This window comes from Heliangelus exortis, chromosome 1 (assembly GCF_036169615.1).
Source record: "Heliangelus exortis chromosome 1, bHelExo1.hap1, whole genome shotgun sequence".
NCBI classification, from domain to species: Eukaryota; Metazoa; Chordata; class Aves; order Apodiformes; family Trochilidae; genus Heliangelus; species Heliangelus exortis.
Genome location: NC_092422.1, coordinates 124,452,642 through 124,472,136, shown reverse-complemented (window position 1 = coordinate 124,472,136; position 19,495 = coordinate 124,452,642). Strand labels below are relative to the sequence as shown.

General features: G+C 42.1%; 1 protein-coding gene across 3 annotated transcripts in view; it reads left to right on the top strand.

The window, feature by feature from the left end:
• Positions 1-19,004, top strand: part of PLEKHG7 (pleckstrin homology and RhoGEF domain containing G7) — a 35,077-nt gene extending 16,073 nt beyond the window's left edge. For 2 of the 3 annotated variants that reach the window (XM_071765328.1, XM_071765311.1), the window contains 9 exons: positions 1,666-1,761; positions 2,931-3,044; positions 4,690-4,867; positions 6,734-6,849; positions 7,434-7,527; positions 10,656-10,735; positions 11,924-12,083; positions 15,704-15,801; positions 18,716-19,004. In XM_071765328.1, the coding sequence (XP_071621429.1) occupies positions 1,666-1,761; positions 2,931-3,044; positions 4,690-4,867; positions 6,734-6,849; positions 7,434-7,527; positions 10,656-10,735; positions 11,924-12,083; positions 15,704-15,801; positions 18,716-18,823 (1,044 nt within the window). In that variant the 3' untranslated portion in view covers positions 18,824-19,004. The remainder of the gene's footprint in view (positions 1-1,665; positions 1,762-2,930; positions 3,045-4,689; positions 4,868-6,733; positions 6,850-7,433; positions 7,528-10,655; positions 10,736-11,923; positions 12,084-15,703; positions 15,802-18,715) is intronic. The other variant, XM_071765318.1, reaches the window with a different exon arrangement.
• Positions 19,005-19,495: the final 491 nt, after the last annotated feature.

Here is a 19,495-nt window from a genome sequence, read left to right as displayed (position 1 = left end):
GCTCTTTGCTGCTTGTGGCCTGTTGCTGGGAGCCCATTTTCAGCTTCTGAAATTTAAAGGAACCCATAAGTCCAAAATAGCTTTCACATAACTTTAGAAGCTTTAAAAGCTTTTCTTAGCTTGTAAGGTCGTTCATAGGACACACTACCCTTATTATCAAAGTGAATTTTGGAAGGAGCTCTTCAGCTGCCTGAGTTTCATGGCTGCTCAAGGTCACATCCTATGTCCTAAACTAGCTGCTTCCTTCAGGTTCTTTCCCATATTGTAATTCCCTTGCCTTAACAGTTACCATCTCCCTTTTTAGCCAAAACAACAGACAGAAAGCTCTTCAGAGTAGGGACAACTAGCCAGAGCTCAAACAGATGAGCGAGTCTCCTCTGCTTAGTGATTGACCACACACAAGTGGTGAGCTGTGACAACAAGGAAAAAGATTTTTAGCAGATGTGCTTCACTTTGCACTTGCTGTGGGCTAAGAGCATCCATGCAGCCAAATACTAGAGTTCAGTGGATGTGTGGTTGCTGCTTCCTTCATTCTTGTTCAAGAAAAGGAGGAGGCTGTATTGCTGTGTGCCACTTAGTAATCACAAAAACTTTGAGCTTGGATGAAGTGTGGTTATGTCTTGAGAGAATTATCTTTAATACATTTCCTATTTTGTTTTCTATTTTGGTTGTCCTTATAACAAAGATGATAAATATTCATTTATTATGCATGCTTACATATAAAATAGTAATAAAATCTAGGATAAAGTATCTACTCTTAATGCCTTTCATGTTTATTTCCATGCATTTCACAGTATGCATTTCTTCTTGACAGCATAATCCATGAAATGGATCCATTAAAAAAAAAAAACAACCCATAGGCTGTAAAAAGTGTAGAATGTACCCTTGTCAAAATGAAAGAATAAACACAAGCCTATAAACAACCCTGCCTCCATAAATACACCAAACACAGCAGTGCATGAAGCTACAACCTTTCACAGCAGCATCACAGAGGATGATGCTCCCTGATGGCCTACAATTTGTCCTAAAGCTGAGCCTGGTCATGTATTTGTGTGCAAATCATATGTTCAGGAGCCAAGTGAGGGCTTAGGAGCAGGTTTTCACCCACATCTGACTGACAGTGTGGGCACCCTTGAAACCAGTGCATTAAATATAGTTAACTTATGGGGAATATGTGATTTTTATAGCATTTTGTAGAAATTCCCCTCATATGCAATATCATAAAACAAATTCAAACTAGGAAAGATGATATTTTTTCAAATGATCATGAAGATTTCCTTGATTTTCAAATCTGTCATACACAATCAGTTTTTCCCAGTAGATATAATTTTTCATTGTCATTTTTCATGTCAATTCCCCTTAAACACAGTCGCTACACTACAATAAGTTTAAATGGAATAACTAATCTTGTTACAAAGCTTTTTTCATTTGGTATCATCAAGATGTAAGTATTTATATATATTTGTTTCATTTCTGACTAATTAAAGCATTCTGGGTGTATTTCTGAAGTTAATTCTGCTGATGCCAGGTAGATAAGTATAGGCACCCCATTAGGCTTGGAGCTTTTGAGAAGGCCAGAGACAGGAAAGAAAGTTGTATTAACCTTAAGTTTAAAAGATCATTGATTATAATTTCTCTTTTGTTTCCCCTGCTTCTGCTACTCAGATAAGTATCAGTTTTCTGAAAACATTTTTTGAAACTGTGAAGGAGCATGTCAGCAAGTCAGACTCTCCTATGGATTTCAGCTCCACACTCCTAAAGGTAACAGAAGAGTTTTTGCTAAATATCAGTAAAGAAACATCAGTATGTCCTTACAGCAGATCTTTTATCATAGCATGCAGGTACTCTATAGAGCAATCAAGTCAGTGAAGAATATGCCATCTGGTTACAGCCAGTTTGGTCTTAAGCACCTCCAAGTCAGTTGGGTTATTATTTTTTTTTATTACTCATTGGCATATTTGAGGTGATCGTGGAAAGATTTTCTCTACTTAAGGAACAGTAGCCCTGACCTTGAGGGGAATCTTACCACCAGTAGAGGTGAGCTTTTCACTCTCTGAAAGATGTTTCCCTGAGGCCAGACCCCAGCCCCTTCTCTGGATGTTCCCTGCCTCCTTCTTCTCCATCACACAGATCCTTCCTTTACTCCATGGATCAGACCAACAAGTGTACTTCAGTGTCTAAGTGAGAGCTTAATGAGACTCAAATACCTCTTCTACTTTGTCCTTTGTATACTAAACAAGAGAGAAGAATCAGGGGCACAGCTCTCCTGCCACTCTCAAGCACTGAAAAGTTGGAAAAATTAGAACAGGCAGAAAATCAATTAATGGACCTGAACTTTCCCTAGCAGTAGACACCACTAGAAAACTGAGAAAATATTAAAACATACCCTACCTCAGGGTTAGAATTAGGAAAGGGAGGCTTGAGCTTGGCTTCTCATCCCCATTGCCTCTGCCTTCAGGCATTGATATCAATAATGTTGGCGTGAGAGACAAAACTGAGTTTTATCATAGATGGCACTCAGTATTTGTAAGAGCTATCAGCTATCTACCACACTCAGACTTAAAGTGACATGCAATGAGGCCATGCAAAGCTGTTGCTTGGATAGTGAGTTTTATCTTCAGCTGCTACATAAATTACACATCTTTTATTTCTGATGAGTACAAAGTCTAAGAAATCTTCATGCCTTTGCAGATCTGTTACATCTGTGATCCCATGTGGGGTTTTCTTATTACTTTAGCACTTTTATTACTTTCAAAATTGAATTTAACTACCTTTTACTTTACTTTTTTAACTCCTCCTTTCCCTCTTCCCTCATTTCCCTAGGTACAAGTAAATCTCAGATAAAATGCACATTACAAAACCAAAACTGTTGTTCCTTCACTTGTCATGAAATTTTTCTTTCTTTATAAGTTTCCAAGTCTTTTCTTCAGTTTTTTCAGGGTGACCTCTGCCAGACACACCAGATTTATTGCCTTAATTACACCTCCGCTGTCTTCTACTTGGAAAATCTGAGACAGAGGGAAGATTTTTGCATCTACCTGAAAGTAAAGTGATGGTTCTCTTGTCATTATTGTCACTGCTGTATTCTGCAAGCTTCCTGCCTTACAATAGGGTTTTAACAGCAGACTAGGAAAGTTCATTGGAAGCAAAACTGCGTAGATAGCACTTTACACAGATCTATTTTTTTTATATACTGCAGATGGAATCATAGATATGAAGTCACTATTCTGAGGGTATGTTACCCTGTACATGGTAAAGTCCATACTTATAATTTAGTACAAGAAAGAGGGGAAGCCAAAGGGGAACAACTTGCTGCATTTTTGGAGGCAGAAAACATGTACTGCCGACCTCTGTCATTCAGATATTTCATACGTAATCCACCTTAGCAATGTGAAATGGTTGCAGGGAAAAAAAAAACATAAAAAAACAAACAAACAAACAAAAAAAACCACACACACACAAAAAAAACAACAAACAGAAAGGAAAAAAAAAAAAAAAAAAAAAAAACACCACAGAAAAATCCACCCATGCTGTAAAATCTCCCAACTGTTTTTACTTTGATACATGTCCTGCATTTTTGCTTGGTTTAGATGCTGGGTAGGAATACAATCTATAATATATTATGTTCTTTAGCAGACAATAGTGGTCATATTCCCTGAGTACAAAATACCCCCCAGCCTCTGTGCTATGCCACATCACCAGTAACATACACAAACCTCAGAACTGGAGATGTGCTACAAACCAAACCAAGGGGAATAGAAACCCAGCAGCATGTCAGAGGTTTCATGTGTCTGGGGGTGGGGTGGGGTGGGTTTTGGTTGAGCCAGGCTGCTTTCCTCCCTCATGGATATTTGCTGACCCATATTGCCCCAGGGAGGAAGCAGCATCCTGAACAGAACAGCCAGCAACCCCTCAGCAATGACAGTGGTTTAGCTCTTCTGACAGCTATCATATCATAACCATAATAGATAAAGAAAATTTAGAACTTGGTATCAAAACACTACCAGTAAGGGGCCATTCCCTCAAAGGCTGGAAAGAGCTACCAGTGATGTCTTCTCTAAAGTTATAGCACCAGGGCAGGTTCTGTCTTTGCCAACACCATTTGTGCCTAAAGTGAGAGCTCCAGCCAGAGCAGCAGCGGGGCTCCCAGTGAGAGGCCTCTGTCCCTTCCAACTTACCCTGAGGAAGGGAAACCTGAAGAAGTGAGATTTTCTCACAAGCAGCCCAAAACTGAGAGGACACCTCTTTGTAACAGCCAAACTCTGCAGCTTTTAGGACATCAGAGTGTCATCCCACTCACTCCTTGACAAGGATTTCATACGCTTGTGCCTAGGAAAAATGTTCCCCAATGGGAAGTAGCGGGTGACTCTAAAATATGAGGTGGGCCTCAAACATAACTGAGGTTTTCCTGCAGAAATTAAAGTGACAGAAAAATAAGAGTGCTGCTTGGTCTGCTAGCGTGGCCACAGCATCTGAAATGGAAAGCAGCAAAGCAGAAAGTGAATGTGGGAGAGAGATGTGATTCCTGCTGTGGAAAACCTCTACCCTGCCCTTGCTCTCACTGTGTGATAAGTTCATCTTTTGTTAGTCCCTGACTCATTCCAGTCAGCTGATGATGCAGAAAACTGTATTGCTACCCCCCTGCCAGGGAGCAAGCTGAGGCCTAAGGCTGGTTTTCTTCATCTTCAGCAGTGGTGTGAAAAAAAGAAAGAGTGCAAGAGGCTGCACCTACGGGAGCTGCTGGTTGCTCCTTTGCATCGACTGACACGCTACCCCCTCCTCCTTAACAACATCTGGAAGAGGAGCACTGATGAAACAGAGAAAAGCCTGATCTGGTCACTTAAAGAGAAAGTGGAGAGGTCCATACGTAAGTAGCTAAGGTTATAAGCGTGCAGTTAACAATTAGAAAGTTTTGTGGCCTTTTTGAGCGAGTCCCTTGAGTGTAAATGGGTCTGGTTTCCCTGCAATGAGGATGTGCATGGCTTTCTACAACCCTGAGCCCTTCCTCATCCTGTAGGATGTGGTTGGTGCCACCCTGGTGCTGTCAAAGCCTCTCTGAGCAAGGTCACAGGACTCCCAAATGAGTGAGTCACTTGTACTTGCTCAGAATCTTCTGCAGTGACATGCAAACCATTAAGAGCAGATCACAAATTTGTACAAATCAAGAAAGATCTCAAACAGAGAAGTCTTTGAGTTGGATTTATGTCTAAAGAGGATTTTTTTAGGCTAATCCTTAATAGGATAAAATCACACTCACAAGGGGAAGGTTATGTCAGTGACCTTTCACTAAATGGAAGGGTCCTACCATATTACATAGCTGAAAAGCTATCTCAGCTACAGATTTTCTCTAGCTATTTAAAAAAAATAAAAAGGGGCTGAGGGGCTGGTCCAGGAATATTTTTTCCCTTGTATTTAGTTTTAAGTAAATAATGTATTCATTCAGTTTTGCTCAAGAAACTATAAATGTATCTTTAAGTGTCTTATGGTCATATAGTACATCAGCAGTTAAGTTTATTCTCCAAAGGCCTCATGCAGCCCCACTGAAATCAAAGAAAGGTGGCAGGAAAAGGTGCCAGGCAGCACTCCATCCTCATCTGCAGCACATCAGGGCCCTGAGCCACCCAGAGCAGTGGCTTGCTCTCTGCTGCCACACTTATCCCTGTCCTGTTGGCTGAAGACTGGAACATCTCCTTGGGAGATGATGCAGAGAGAAATTTAATGTCTTCTGGAGACATAAATCTGGTGCTCTTTTTTCTTGGATAAATCTTCCAATGACAGAATTACCACCTGAGAGAGACTCAGTTTCTTTCTCTTCTTGCCAAGAGGAACCTATCCTAATGACCACACAAGAAGCACACTTGCTGGCACAGAATGGGTGTCATAGGAAAATAAGATGTTTTTTCACTCATCTGGGGACTTCTGCTGGAGGGACAGCAGTGTTAGGTATGGCCCTAAAAGACAATGAGATACCTAGGTAATATTATTGGTAGTAAAATAGGTCATCAGAGTTTAGATACCTCTGGGCCAAGAAAGCCAAAGATAAAGGAGTGACCTCTCTTTATTCCCAGACTCCTGAATAAGATCTGCCTTCATTTCTTTTCATCAGTGACATAAGGAACAGTTGCAGTTCCAACATTCCCCTACTGGCTTATGTGTGCGTGAAATTTGCAATATCACTCAACACAAATACTTGGAATTTAAGCTGAACATCTATATTCCCCATAATGGTGCTGAATCATGAAGGAATTAGTCCCCACTTTTAACATTCTGAGGTGCCCCCATCCCAGTTACATACTTCAGTTATTTATGGAACGACTTTCCTTGAAAGTAATTCTCATTCATTTCAACACTTTTCTGATCAGGTTGTATATAACGAAAATTGTTTTTCTCTCATGACCACAGCCAGTTATGAAAGGCAGGATTATTTTTGAAGAACTTTTAAAGTCCACAGTATGAGTTTTATATTTTCCTCCCTGTTCCCCAGTCAGATTAGTAAACTCAGCCTTTTCCCATAGCAGTGAATTTAAGCATGTTTGAATGTATGGTTCTAAATTCTGGTTCTGCTGACCTGAAAAGAGTTTAGGTTATTTTTTACAATGAGGCCAACATTTCATCTGGGGCCTCACATGTGAGGCACTTTGGCTTCCATGGGACAAAATCAGTATTCAGCATCTTCTAGAAAGAGGACTGTTCTCAACAGTCTTGGCAATAACTGATATTTCATATATTTCAGGGGATCTGGAGGGTAAAGTCAAGTGGTTGGACAACTTTCAGAAATTCAGGCAACTACAAGAGGTCATAATTTGGCCTCCAATCTGGGATCGTGACAAAAGATTCTTTGTCCCAGAGGTAAGCAGTATTTTAAAGAGCATTTTACTTCTTAGTGAAGTCTGAAGTTGGATGGTTGTCTATGTTCTAGTTACTGGGGATGGATCTGCAGGAGCAGCTGCAGTATAAGCACTGCAAACACTCCAGCTGAACACACAGGATGTGCACAGGAGGAGAGCATGGTTTGCCCTCAGTTAGCATCCCAGAGAGTTCCATCCTACCATCCAAGAGGACTCTCCAGCTTTTACAGGACAGAATATAAAGGGAGAGATGTAACTATTACTACTTTTGCAGCACCCAAGCAGCATTATGGTTACATCATCAAGTGGGTCTCACACTTCAAGAATTAGGTCAATTCACATGCAGAGCTGCAAAAACCATTAAACTCACTCCAGAAAAGAAAAACCCAGCTTAACATTTCAAAAGCATAAACATATTTAAGCAGTAGCACTACTGAAAAGATGCAACCATGTTCAATGTGATGCATTTAGGCTGAGGTAAGAGCATACACGCTTAGTTTGATTAAATGCTTGTTGCCTCCAAGTTCATCATCAGATATCAAAGATCCCCCACTGTTTTTCTCTTTCTCTCTCTTTTGGGTCAAGTGCTTGAAACAAAGCTTAAGAGAAAACAACAGTGAAAACATTTTGTCTTCATCGAACAGACTCCTCCTTCATGAAGGCAGGCTAACACTAGCAGGTAATATCCCTAAATGTCCCAGTGTGAGGAGTCAGCTTAACAGAATCATATTTTGTTATGACAGGTCCAGAAGTAAGCTCTGCAACAGCGTTTCGGCAGGTGCAGGAAAGAAAAACCAAATGTACAACTTGTCAGAGAGACTGAGAAATGGGCAAATCTTCCGAAGGCTGAGTAACCTGCACGATTGCTTATTGTCATCTCTGGATATTCTGTATGCCAGGGGTTGAAGAAATCAGCTTGACAGCCAATGTCTGGCTCTCAAAAGGGCCACGTTAGTGTTGCATTTGAGAATGTGGCAGTAGGAAAACAGTAAGATTAGATTGCCCTCCACAATCCCCCACATGCTCTGTGACTGATGTCAGCTCTCTGCCACCGTACACACTATGGGTTTCATGAAAATTACTGAAAAGTCCAGAAGTTCTGTTTCCTAGTTTTATTTTATACCCCGTTTCTGCTAAAAATGCTGTTTTGATGGATACCTTGCAACAAGGTGTTATCCTGCCAGGTTATTTCCCTTTTATGAACAGAGCACTCATACAACATGCCATTAACACCACAGGTAGCACAGTGGTCCCACACAGAGTTCTACAGCACTGCTCACAGCTGCCTGTCACCCTTGCAGAGCAAGGGCTCATGTCTACAGACACACGGGCACCATTTTGAAGCAGAGCACAGGTTGCCTGCTGATGAGCTGCTGCAGAATCACTACCTGTGCAGGAGAGCAGAATTTCTTCCTTGCACGAGCAGGAAGCAGAGACTGGGCAGTTTGGAGAAGACCATCATCTGAAAGGATGGTGGAAGCTGTGTGCTAGCGTGGCTGCAGGACTGTAGCAATGGTTTGACAGAAATGAGCACATCCCACATCTTACATTTCCTTTACCAACTTCTCAGGAGAAGAGGTGAGGAGAATATGCATGCAACACTTCCTGTCTCCCACCATCATTGTTTCTGTTTATAAAGTGAGCAGCAAAAGGAACATGGTCCACTTTTCGGTATTTTAATTTTCCTTCGCTCATGAGGGGAACTGTAGTAGGAGAGGAGAAAAAGTTCTGGAGAGCAGAAGAAAAGGTTTCTGATGATGTTTATGGGGTGGTAGGCAGAAGAAAAAGAAAGCCAGTGAGTCTTTTGCCAATGCTTCCCTCTGAACTCATTGCTCTCTTAATGAGACATCAGCCCCAGTGCCAGGGGTACCACTGACCATGCTGTGGCCACATTTCTTGCTGCAATATGTAATAAAAAAAGGGAGGAGGTAGGAGCAAAAATCTAATCCACCAAGATAGCCACCTGTCTGAAATCTGCAAAATTACTTGCCATTTCTCTGAATGAAATATCTTTCAAGACAAAAACTAAATCACAAGTTAAATATAACACCGCACAACAGAAAGAAGCATGTCCTGAAGTCCTCACTGAACAATTTGGTGTTAAGGTGAACTTTGCTTGCCTGAACACAACTGAGATCACTGAGACCACAGGGGTCTTGGTAATCCTGTAACTGGAAATAGGAGCAGATGAGAGAAGTGGGTTTGTGGGTTTGTTCAGATGTAGGAAGAGCAGGCTCAGGGAAGACGTTACTGTTGCCTTCAACTGCCTGAAGGCTGCTTTTAGGCAAAGGGAAGTAAAGACATCTTGGAGTTGCACAGGGGAAGGATGAGACATAATAATGCAAGTTGCAGCATGGGGTATTCCCCCAATAGATATTTGGAAAAGTGTGTTAACAATTAGTGTGGTCAAATACTGGTACAGAGGACTGGGGAGGTTAGAGGGTTTCCTTTCTTGGACATATTCAAAACTTGATTGAACAACCTCCTCTAGCTTGGCCTGCTTTAAGCAGTGGGTTGGACCAGAGACCTCTACAGGTTCCTTCCAACAGGTGTCGTTCAGTAACTCTGTGAACAGAGTATAAATCAAAGAAAAACAAAAGTTTGTCAACAGTAGTAGACAGAGTTTACAACAAATAAGTCTTTCTTGTTTAATGCCCACAAAAACCTACTGATGTACAAGGGATGCTGTGGAGAGCCCTCAATCAAGTTTTTGACTTCATAGAAATTACAGAAGCTTTTACAAGACGTCTGATACATGTTAACTTTTTTTTGTGTAGCCTTCTGAATCTCCAGTGGCATATAAAAAGTCTTTATGGTTGTTTACTCTCCATGCAGCTGGCTTATTCATAATCTCATTAGAATTTTAATATGCATTAGTTATGGAAGTTGCTTTGTGCAACATTAATGAAACAATGAGTTTTTAAGCCAACCCTTTCAGAACCAAACACCCAAGAAAGTGTTTAAGGATTCTGCCAGATTTTCTGGAAGCAGTAGCTCTGACCATCCCCATTTGCTGTGAAGAGTAGCTGGGCAGTTCATGCCTGCTTTCACACCCAGAGGTGCCCAAGAACAGATTATTAAGGATAAAGCCTGAAGCAGGAAAGGATGTGATTCTGGAAGCGAAATAGGGCAGCAAGCTGGCATCAAGAGGGAAAGATTCATGGAAAGGCATAGAAGGAGCCATAAACAAGAAAGAGGACTAAGGGCCAGACTCTGCAAATCCAGTAGAGAGGTCACGTTTCCTGCCTAAGATTTCTTTAAAAATTACTCTTGCTTTTGTTAAATTGCTCACTATTATTTATTAATATAATACCTGAGTTTTCAACATGGCCTGGAGATGAACCTGAAAGACTTTGAAACAGTCATCTGTTGTTGTATTCCTCACATCCTGGTGACACCCTAAGCTAGACAGAAAAAACAAAGTATTTTGTGTAGTTTTTGAAAGGCTTTTGTGATGATGCTATCAATTAACATTTAACTGCTGCAAAAGCCTGTGAAGGGGGCAGCATATGGACCAATATTTGGAGGACTCAGGAAAAGGTGGTACTTTCCCATTTCTTTATCTCTATTATTTTCAGAAGGTTCACTGTTTACTAGGTATGATTTGCTGATTTATAGCACAATTTGTATTTGCAGATACTCCAGTTGATCCAGGTCACTTTTGCCAGCATGCAAGTACTTGTGTGCTATGTTGGAAACAATGCTTCTTTCTTAAAAGTATTTTCTGAGATCCAGTGATCCATAGATGTGCTTCATCTTGGAAGCAGCAATTACTTTTAAACTGATTTTTGTTGTTTTCCTTTGCAGAAAGCACAAGACTCCTTGATGTCTACCTCTTCCTGTTTGATGATTTCCTCTTAATTACCAAAATTAAACGTAACAAAAAGGTAATAATGGATACAGATATACATAGTTGCAGTTGTTGTGCTTTTTTTGCCTTGGCAAATATTTTGAATTTGCTTTGGAAGACTGATATTATGATAAAAATACCAGATGACTAAACAGCAAAACGGATGGGTGATACTTCCTTATGCTAATAGCAAACCATAACACTGATTCAAAACCCCACTTCTAGGCTCAGTATGTGACAGGAACACTATGACAGGCAGAATGTACATCACAAGACCTTAATATTTTCCTTCTGCTGTTCTGATGTGCTGAATTCCTAAAGCTCAGAAAAGTTACAGAATGGCAGAAGTTTTCTAATGCTCTCTTCATGACTCAGGCCAGCAACAGCCTGTTGTAAGTGTCCTATCTTTGCCTTGATTTCCCCTAGTTTAAAACAGAAATATAATGATTATGCCTAAGATTTTTTTTTTTTAATTTATGAAAGATGGTACGGAAGGAGTTCTATAAATTATAAATATCTGTAAGTAGCCAACAAAACAAGGCACTGGATTAGGTGGAATTCCTTAACCTCCACTGGAGGAGTGCATCTAGCCAATTAAGTTTATGAAGCTGTTGTAAATTAAGGCTAAGTAGACCTGTGCTAAATCTCAATAAGTCTGATTTAAAGACTGATTTATGTTTTTTTAAAGAAGCAAGTGTTCTGCTTCTGTAGGAGGTAGACAAGGCATACAGTGAGGGTTTCTAGACCAGCAGCACCACCCCTTAGTAACTGGGGGGGCAGGAAGGAGGATATGAAGGGAGCAGGAATCCCAGGTGCCCTCAGGCAAGTCTCTTTGAGGGTTGCCCCACAACCGTGGGTTCATGAGCCTTCTGTGAAAGAGCAGCAGCAATTCTGTGTTCTGCATGTATGTGAGGGGAGAAGGACAAACACATATGCAAGGAATGGAGAAAAATCCTGCTATTAAAATAAGAGGGGAGGAAGAGGGGAAAAAAAAAGACTTCTGAACACCTTAGACTGACTGGTTTGTGTCTGTGGACTTGTATTGTGTTTCTATTGTGGTGTTTTAGTACAAAATGTGACCTTGCAGGAGAGCTCCAGGTACTGATGAGTTCTTCTGAGGTTCCTCAGGCAAAAAAGCACATTTTGTTTTTAGGGCAGTTCAGTGCCTATACTTCATGAGCAGATGGCAGAAAACCAGCTAAACAACTTAATTTTCTATTCTCAGAAATACGGGGGCTCAGACACCGGCTTCATCCCTGTCTGTACTTCCCTCACTCCTGAGCTGCAGTCCTTCATAAGAGAGGGGGGCTTTTGCACAGTCCTAGACCAGCCCATCCCACTAGACAGACTGATCCTGAAAAACATTGACCCCATCCACATCACAGGTATGTGCCCGTGTGCATCTGAACATCTTCAGAAATGCATTGGGTAGGCAGCTGTGCAAGGGGGGTGCCCACAAATCACCCCAGAGGTGCAAACACTGGTGCTGTGTTTGGCTTCACAACTCTGCTCTGACTGTCAAGTACAACCTGTTAAGACAGACACTGTGCTTGAGGTCCCCCTGCTTCTAACAATGACTTCCATGTACACACCAGACAGTCAGATACCATCCATCCATCACAAAGGAGCTGTCAATGACTTCTTTTTCACAAGCCAAGTATTTCCTTCCCCAAACTGTCCTAACATGCTCTGTCAAACTCCAGGCCTTTTCCCCAGATACACTTTCAATTCTGTACTAGTTGTGCAGAATTTTTTCAGCTGTCCCACTGCCCACCACACTGCTCTCCAGGGTGTACTCACAAGTGTGCAGCAGCAGTTCCCAAAGAGAAGGAGGAAATTTACCTTCTTCTGATGCTCCTGCTCACCTCGCCACCAGCTACTGGGAGGATGGGAATCACCCACGGTCAGGGTGGTTCTTCCTTGCTCAAAAATATCTGAAAAGTATCACCAGGGTAAACTGCCCCAATAGCATCTGCTGCTGTGTCCTTGGTTGAGCAGGGGAGGAGGAGCAGCCTCCACAGAGACTGACCAGCCTTGCCCTGCCAAAGCAATGACCCTGAAGTAAAAAAATCAGAGCTTGGGTGAAGGAGCAGCTGCAAAAAATCAGTCCTCCTGTTGCTCTGAGATGCTTACACAGTCTTTCACACACCTCAGAATAACTCTGCCCAGATCTCAGAAGCTTCCTATATCAAAGAGAAGTAAAAGAAAGGCAAATCTCCAGGCTCCACAGTCTGTCAGACAGCCTAATCCTAAAGACTGGGAAGAAAAGCTTAGGGAGCTAGAGCGCTCAGTAGGAAAGCAATAGATGTGGAAAATAAACTTAGAGCCCATGAAATTTGTGATAACCCTGAAATATATTCACCCAGAGTAATTAGCATTCAGCATCGATGCTGATGGGAAATAAAGGTCAGCAACAAAATGCAAATGACTGAAGATGAGATAAGAGGATAAACACAGAGAAGAATAACCTTTTTTTAAACATACTCCAGGCACTGCCTGTCTGCCTAATGAGTCTCCCTACCAACCCAGCAGAAATGAAGCAAAGATGGTGGTCATCTCTCACCCATGGGGTAGAAGGGAAGGCAGCCCCAAGCTCTTGCCTAAGCCCAGACCAAGCACAACACGGACAGCTTCTGGGTGCTGGAGAGGGCAGTGCAGGCACTCCCCTCTTTGCACACACAGATTAGGGCATAAAAGCCATAATGGAGGTGGGAGTAAGATTTTTTGATTCTTATTTTTCCTAGCCAGCATTTGTTAGATTCAGAGATTTCTAACCAAGTTCCTTCTTATCCCCATGACCCAGACACAGCCAGAACAAAGTTGCCTGCTGCATCCCAACCCCTCTGCTGGCCACTGGGTACAGCTCTTCCCTAAATACTGGACCTCATTGCCTGTTGCCTCTCCCCTCCCCCAACATATTCTTACCAGCTTTATTACAGCTGTAGCTGTGTCAGTCTTCATTACTTACCTGTAGTCTTGTAGCACCTTGGAAGTCCCATCCCAATACAACACCCCTTGGAGCGGGGTACAATAAAAATAGTGAGGAAAATTGCAAGAGGGAGCCTGCAGCTCAGATTTCCAACATTTTGAGTAAAACAACGAGCAGAACATCCAATGTCAAATTTTCCTTTATATGAAAAAAAAAAAAAAAAGAAAGGATCAAATATTGTCAGGAATAGGTGACATTGGGCAATGCTGCCAATTTATTTGCAGTCTCAATGAGACTTCTAACACAGGTGGCAGTAAAAAAAAATCAGTTAAATTCTCAGAAAGGAGAGCATGTGACTTGGGTATATCCATTGTCTCTATCAAAAAAGGAACCCTGATTATTTGATCTGACAAGTACTTCTGCATCCATTAGTCTGCTGTGGGTTGATCTCACTTTGGCAAGAAACACACCTCAATAAAAACACCAGAAAAAATTGCAGTATTGTAGAAATACCCTTTTGGCAGCAAGCAGGAAGCTGATAATTATGCAAGATAATTCTAGCCCAAAGCCTGCTACATATAAGTAAAGGGATCAGAGGTACAGTGGTGTGCTCATAACACTGAGAAACTACCCTAAAGGCAGAACTCTCTGTGAATGCCAGAACATTGTAGAAGAGATGTAACTTCAAACGTAATAGCAGGAATCCATCTTTGAAGATCATAAGCAGCAACATTCTTTCTGATTAGGAAATTGCTTCCCTTCTAACATTCTGCTCTGTATTTAAGTCTTTGCAATTTCTTATTATTGCTTCATTTATCATGCTTTACACTAAGTTTGAAGGGGACAGACCCACTGTTGGGATATATTGCTATATCACACTGGTAACCTTTACAGCCACAAAATTTCTTTTGAAAAACATTACTGAGAGCCTGATGCTGACCATTGCCTAGAAAAATCATTTTTAGGACTGCAAATTGTGTTTCCTGTTTACCACAGCCAGACATCAGGCATGAGTTCTGAAACACACCACCCTTGCTGCTATAAATTTTTGCTGCTGATTTGCCAAAATAACTTAACCAGTCAGTGCTCCACTTTCCTCTTCTATAAAACTAGGATTATAGGACAATTTATCTTCCAGGAACAATTTGAGGTCTGACTGTAGAGCTCTTGGAAATGCCTGGACAAGAAGCATTAGATATCAGCAAGATACTCTGCATAATACAAGGCTTCAGAGGAAAACATATGAACTAGATAAGGTTATCAAAAAGATATGGCAACCATAGGAGACTCAGAAAAATGCTGCCTTGTGTTGGCAGCTCAAGATCCACTCTTTCAAGTGGGCTCTACTTGGAGCCAGCATTCACAGGGAAGAAATCCCACACCTCACTTGCCTTTCCTTCATCTACAGCACTGTCAATTCCAGCTGAAAAAAAAAATAAAACCTCACCATAATACTCAAGCATAACAGGTTTCTGTGCTCCTCCTCCCTGCTACTGCTACTACCAGCCCACCCAAGCACTCCTGCTGCCTGCCACAGGATTTTAGCTGCCTGAAGATGCTTTCCCCTCCTCTTCCCCCAAGCTCGCTTCACCCCTTGACCCAGGACACATGGCACTGGTGCTGATTTGTCCCCTTGCAGGGAAACCAGTTACATGCTGCCCAAAGTCACAAGCAAGACCCAGGAGACCCAGGAGATGGTGCTGATAACCTCTCCTGAAGAAGTCTGGTGGGAAGAGGAGGGCTGCTGACAACATGCATCCTAGGGATTTTGACTTCAGTTATGGTTTAGTTAAATGGAAAATTCTCTTATTTATCCTCATCTAGAATCAGCTCCACAATGATAAAGTAATTAAGAATTTTATAAAAGTCAAGAAAAATTAAACATTGTTATTTTTGAAATAACAACACTTCCTGCACAACAAAACCCAAACTCTACCAGGGTGTATTGCCCAATTAAGAATCTGAAAAGATTATTACATCTATCATTTCTTCATTCATAATCAGAAAATGTAACACAAAATTGGACTGACAGCTGAATCAGGGAACTGATGTAATTTCTTTTATATTTTTCCACAGTTTTCAGCCTGAGAAATGCTTTCCTAATACAGCAGGAAAATAGGTATCGTCAGTCCATAGCAATCTTCTTGCTACAAGCTCAGACAGAGACTGCCAAGGTGAGTAACACACTATTTTTTTTTCTTCTCCAATTATACAATTACACTTTCCCTAAGGGAGGATTGTAGCCTAAAAGCAGTCATACTGTGGTAAGACTTATGGCAGTAGTGACATTTAAGCTAAACCAAACAAAAACAAAGTAACACCCCAGTGCTCTTGCTCACACATTTCTAGCAGAATTTTGCTGTTGAATGTGTACCAACTTCACATCAGGGTTGATATAGCAGTTGCATTCTTGTTGGAAAACATTATCATTGCTTATTGCTTAAAAAAACCCAAAAAACCAAAAAAAAACCACCAAAACCCAAAAAACCTTCAACAAACAAAAAAACAAAAAACCCAAACAAAACCAAAAAACCCAAAAACAAAAGAAAAAAACACCATTGCATGTGTCACAAAAAGGAAGATGGTCAGCTCCTCCAGAGAGGTACAAAACAACCCCTAAGCCCCGGAACTCATATGCAGTAGTACTCAGATCAGAAAACTTTATCATGCTCATAGATGCATGACACACACCCTGCAATTTCAGACTGAACAGATGGCATGATTAATTCCACTGTTATATAAATTTACCCCTCATTTCCACATCACATTTCTAGTAACAGCACCATATGTAACATTACAAAGCATGTTAGGCACTCCACAGAAGTATTTTTTTCTCCTGTTAGTTGAATTTCATTCTCCAATATCTAATGGACAGAAAACTGACTACAACTAATATTAATCCTTAAAAGTAAACAGACTTTTTCAGGCAAAAGCAATAAGTGAATTCTTTCCATTTCGAAGTCAGTAACTGGTATTCAGAATACGTATCTATTTTAGGCATTTGCTCAAGAAGTCACTACCATCTCCTGTTATTGTACTATTACCTTTCTTTCCAAAGCTGCTTTCAGACCAGGTAGCTACCATCTTCTCAGTGTCTCTCAAGTCCAGTTTATGAAAGGAGAGAACCTTGCAGCAAAAGGTTCTTTTCACTTGGATGTGGTGGTAGTGTTGTATTTTGTTGACTTTGGGTGCTCCAAGCCCTAGGAAAGGTAGACTTTCTAGCAACTGCTGAATGAAGTGAGCTACCTTATTTTCACCTCCCAAGAAGCTCAATCTCATCATGATCAGTATGTTTTTTTTAAAAAAAAATATGCTAGCAAAGATGAGCTTATGGGTTTAGCTGAGGTGATTCCACAAGGTAGAAAGGAAGATGATCTAGAGAAGACTGATAGGTGAGGATTGTCAGACCAGTGCCTGGAGCTAACTAAGCTATATTAAAATGGAGACAGCAAATTGAATGAAGCTGTACATGCCGTATGCCCATCTACTTATGCCAAGTGAAGAGCTCTTGGCCTTTTCCATCTCCTTTGTGAGGCCTCAGTTCCCACTGTCCACCCAGCTCCCCCTGTCCACCCACCTCTCACTGACATACTCTGCTCTACCAGCAGCACAGGGAACTCAAACCATAGAATCATAGAATCATCAAGGTTGGAAAAGACCTCTAGGATCAAGTCCAACCATCAACCCAACACTGCCAAGTCAATTAAACCATGTCCTGATGATGTCCATAACGATTCCCTTGCCCTGCTCCCACCTGACTCTCAGAGACCAAATACTCAGCAGACAGATGAAAACACAGACCTGAAATACACTTCTGGTTCTCATCCTGCCCAGACCACTGCCCTCTCTCCTCTCCTCCCCTCCCCTCCTCTCTTCTTCTCTCCTTTCTCTTCTCCTCTCCTCTCCTCTCCTCTCCTCTCTTCTCCTCTCCTCTCCTCTCCTCTTCCTCTCCTCTCCCTACCTCTCCTTTCTCTACCTCTTACCTCCTCTCAGCCCTAAGCCTTGAAAAGCTCCACAGTTCAAATCCTGCCTCCCCTGGGTTCACTGCTGCCTGGCAAACCCCTGGGTCACCACAACCACCACTGATCATCAGGCCTTCCTCCAACAGCCTCATTGCCCCATGCCGGAGCCAGGCACTGTGTCCTGCCAGGCACACACAGCCTGTGCACCCACCAGACTCTGCTCACCTCCACTGCTGGGACTCCCTAGACCCACAGATCATGCCATTTCTCACTCCTGCTTTCTGTTTTTCCAAGATATGTGCTTAACTTGCTCAGGGTGTCATCACACACAAGAAACAACCAAGCCAGATAATAACAGAATCTGTGAATCCCAGTGTAGCATGAAGTAGCACAGGCTGCCCCTTCTCAGGTGTTTCTACACTCAGCGTTTCTGCATGGTTTACAGCGGGGAGTGCAGCCTCTGACCAGGCAAAATAAAAATGAGACCTGGAGCTCACATTGCTGCCAACTAATCTGGAACATCTAATCACAGCAATTCAGAGACAGCTCAGCTTCTCTGACCCAGACCAGCTGGAGTAGTGAAGAGAGAAGGAAGTTGTGCATTTCAAATGCATCTCTCCATAGCTGGATGACAGCAGATACAGATCTGAATGCTGTCAGCGTGATGCTAGAAACAGAAATTCACGTGTCAGTACACATCTGAGAAGGGGCCAGAACTTGTGATGCTGATAGCACTGAAGCCGTCTTAATCAGAGAAAAAGGGAGCCCAGCTGTAGGGAGAGGATTAAATTTTAAAATATTATACAAGAAACCCCCCCCACAACAGGTGAAATAATAGTCTGCAGCAAACTACACCATTTCAAGCAAACAGAGCATTAAAATACTACCTTCCAACCAGAAAGGAAACCTTCACTGGGAATTGCTGGCCCCAGACACAGACTCCAGTGGTATGAAGCGGCCTGGGCAACTGGGAGAGGATTAGTTCTGGGAGAATGAATGTTCACTTCAGGAATTATGACTATTGGTATGGAAAAACACCAAATAAAACTAAAGGCTCTGAGTGTATCTGAGTTAATGGAACGTTTTTCAATTGTTTTGGCTTAGAAATTAATTTTTCCTGTTACAGAAAACATGGATGTCACAGATAGAAACGGCCATCGCGAATTACACCACGCGACAGAAAAACAAGGAAAGCACTGCTTTCTGCTTCCCAGCTGAATCCTCTGAAATTTAATAATGTTGGCACCAACAGATCCAGAAGATGACTGCCATGATAACAGCCACACCTCTCTTGGTTTGAGCCTTGCCGATAACAAAGGACCAAGCAGCCGCTCACTCCCTGCCCCCATTAGGGGATGGAGAGGAGGAAACCCACCTAGAACCTCGTGGGTCAAGACAAGGGCTGTGAGGGTTTCACTCACCAATTACTCTCCTGGGCAAAACAGCCTCAACTTGGGGGAAAAGTCAATTTGATTTAGCATTAATCAAATCACAACAGGACAAAGAGAAAACACCAAAAAGAGATTAAATACTTTTCCCCACCCCCCACTTCTTCCCTAGCCCAGAGCACTTTGTTCTCGGTCTCTCTACCTCCTCCCCCCAGTGGCACAGGTGACAGGGAGTGGGGTTTACAGTCCAGATGTCACAGGCTGTTCTCTGCCGCTCCTTCCAGTTCAGGGAGAAGGATTCCTCACAGTCTTTCCCTACTACAACGTGGGTTGTAGTATGACAGAAAGTCCTTCACGAACCCCTCCAACGTGAGTCCCTCCTGCCAGGCACAGTCCCTCAGGAGCAAACTGCTCCAGTGCAGATATCCCACAGAGCCAGGGACTGCTTGGGGAACAGTCCCCTCCATGTCTGCAGCTCCACAAAATCTGCTCCGGGATCCTCCACAGGCTGCAGGTCC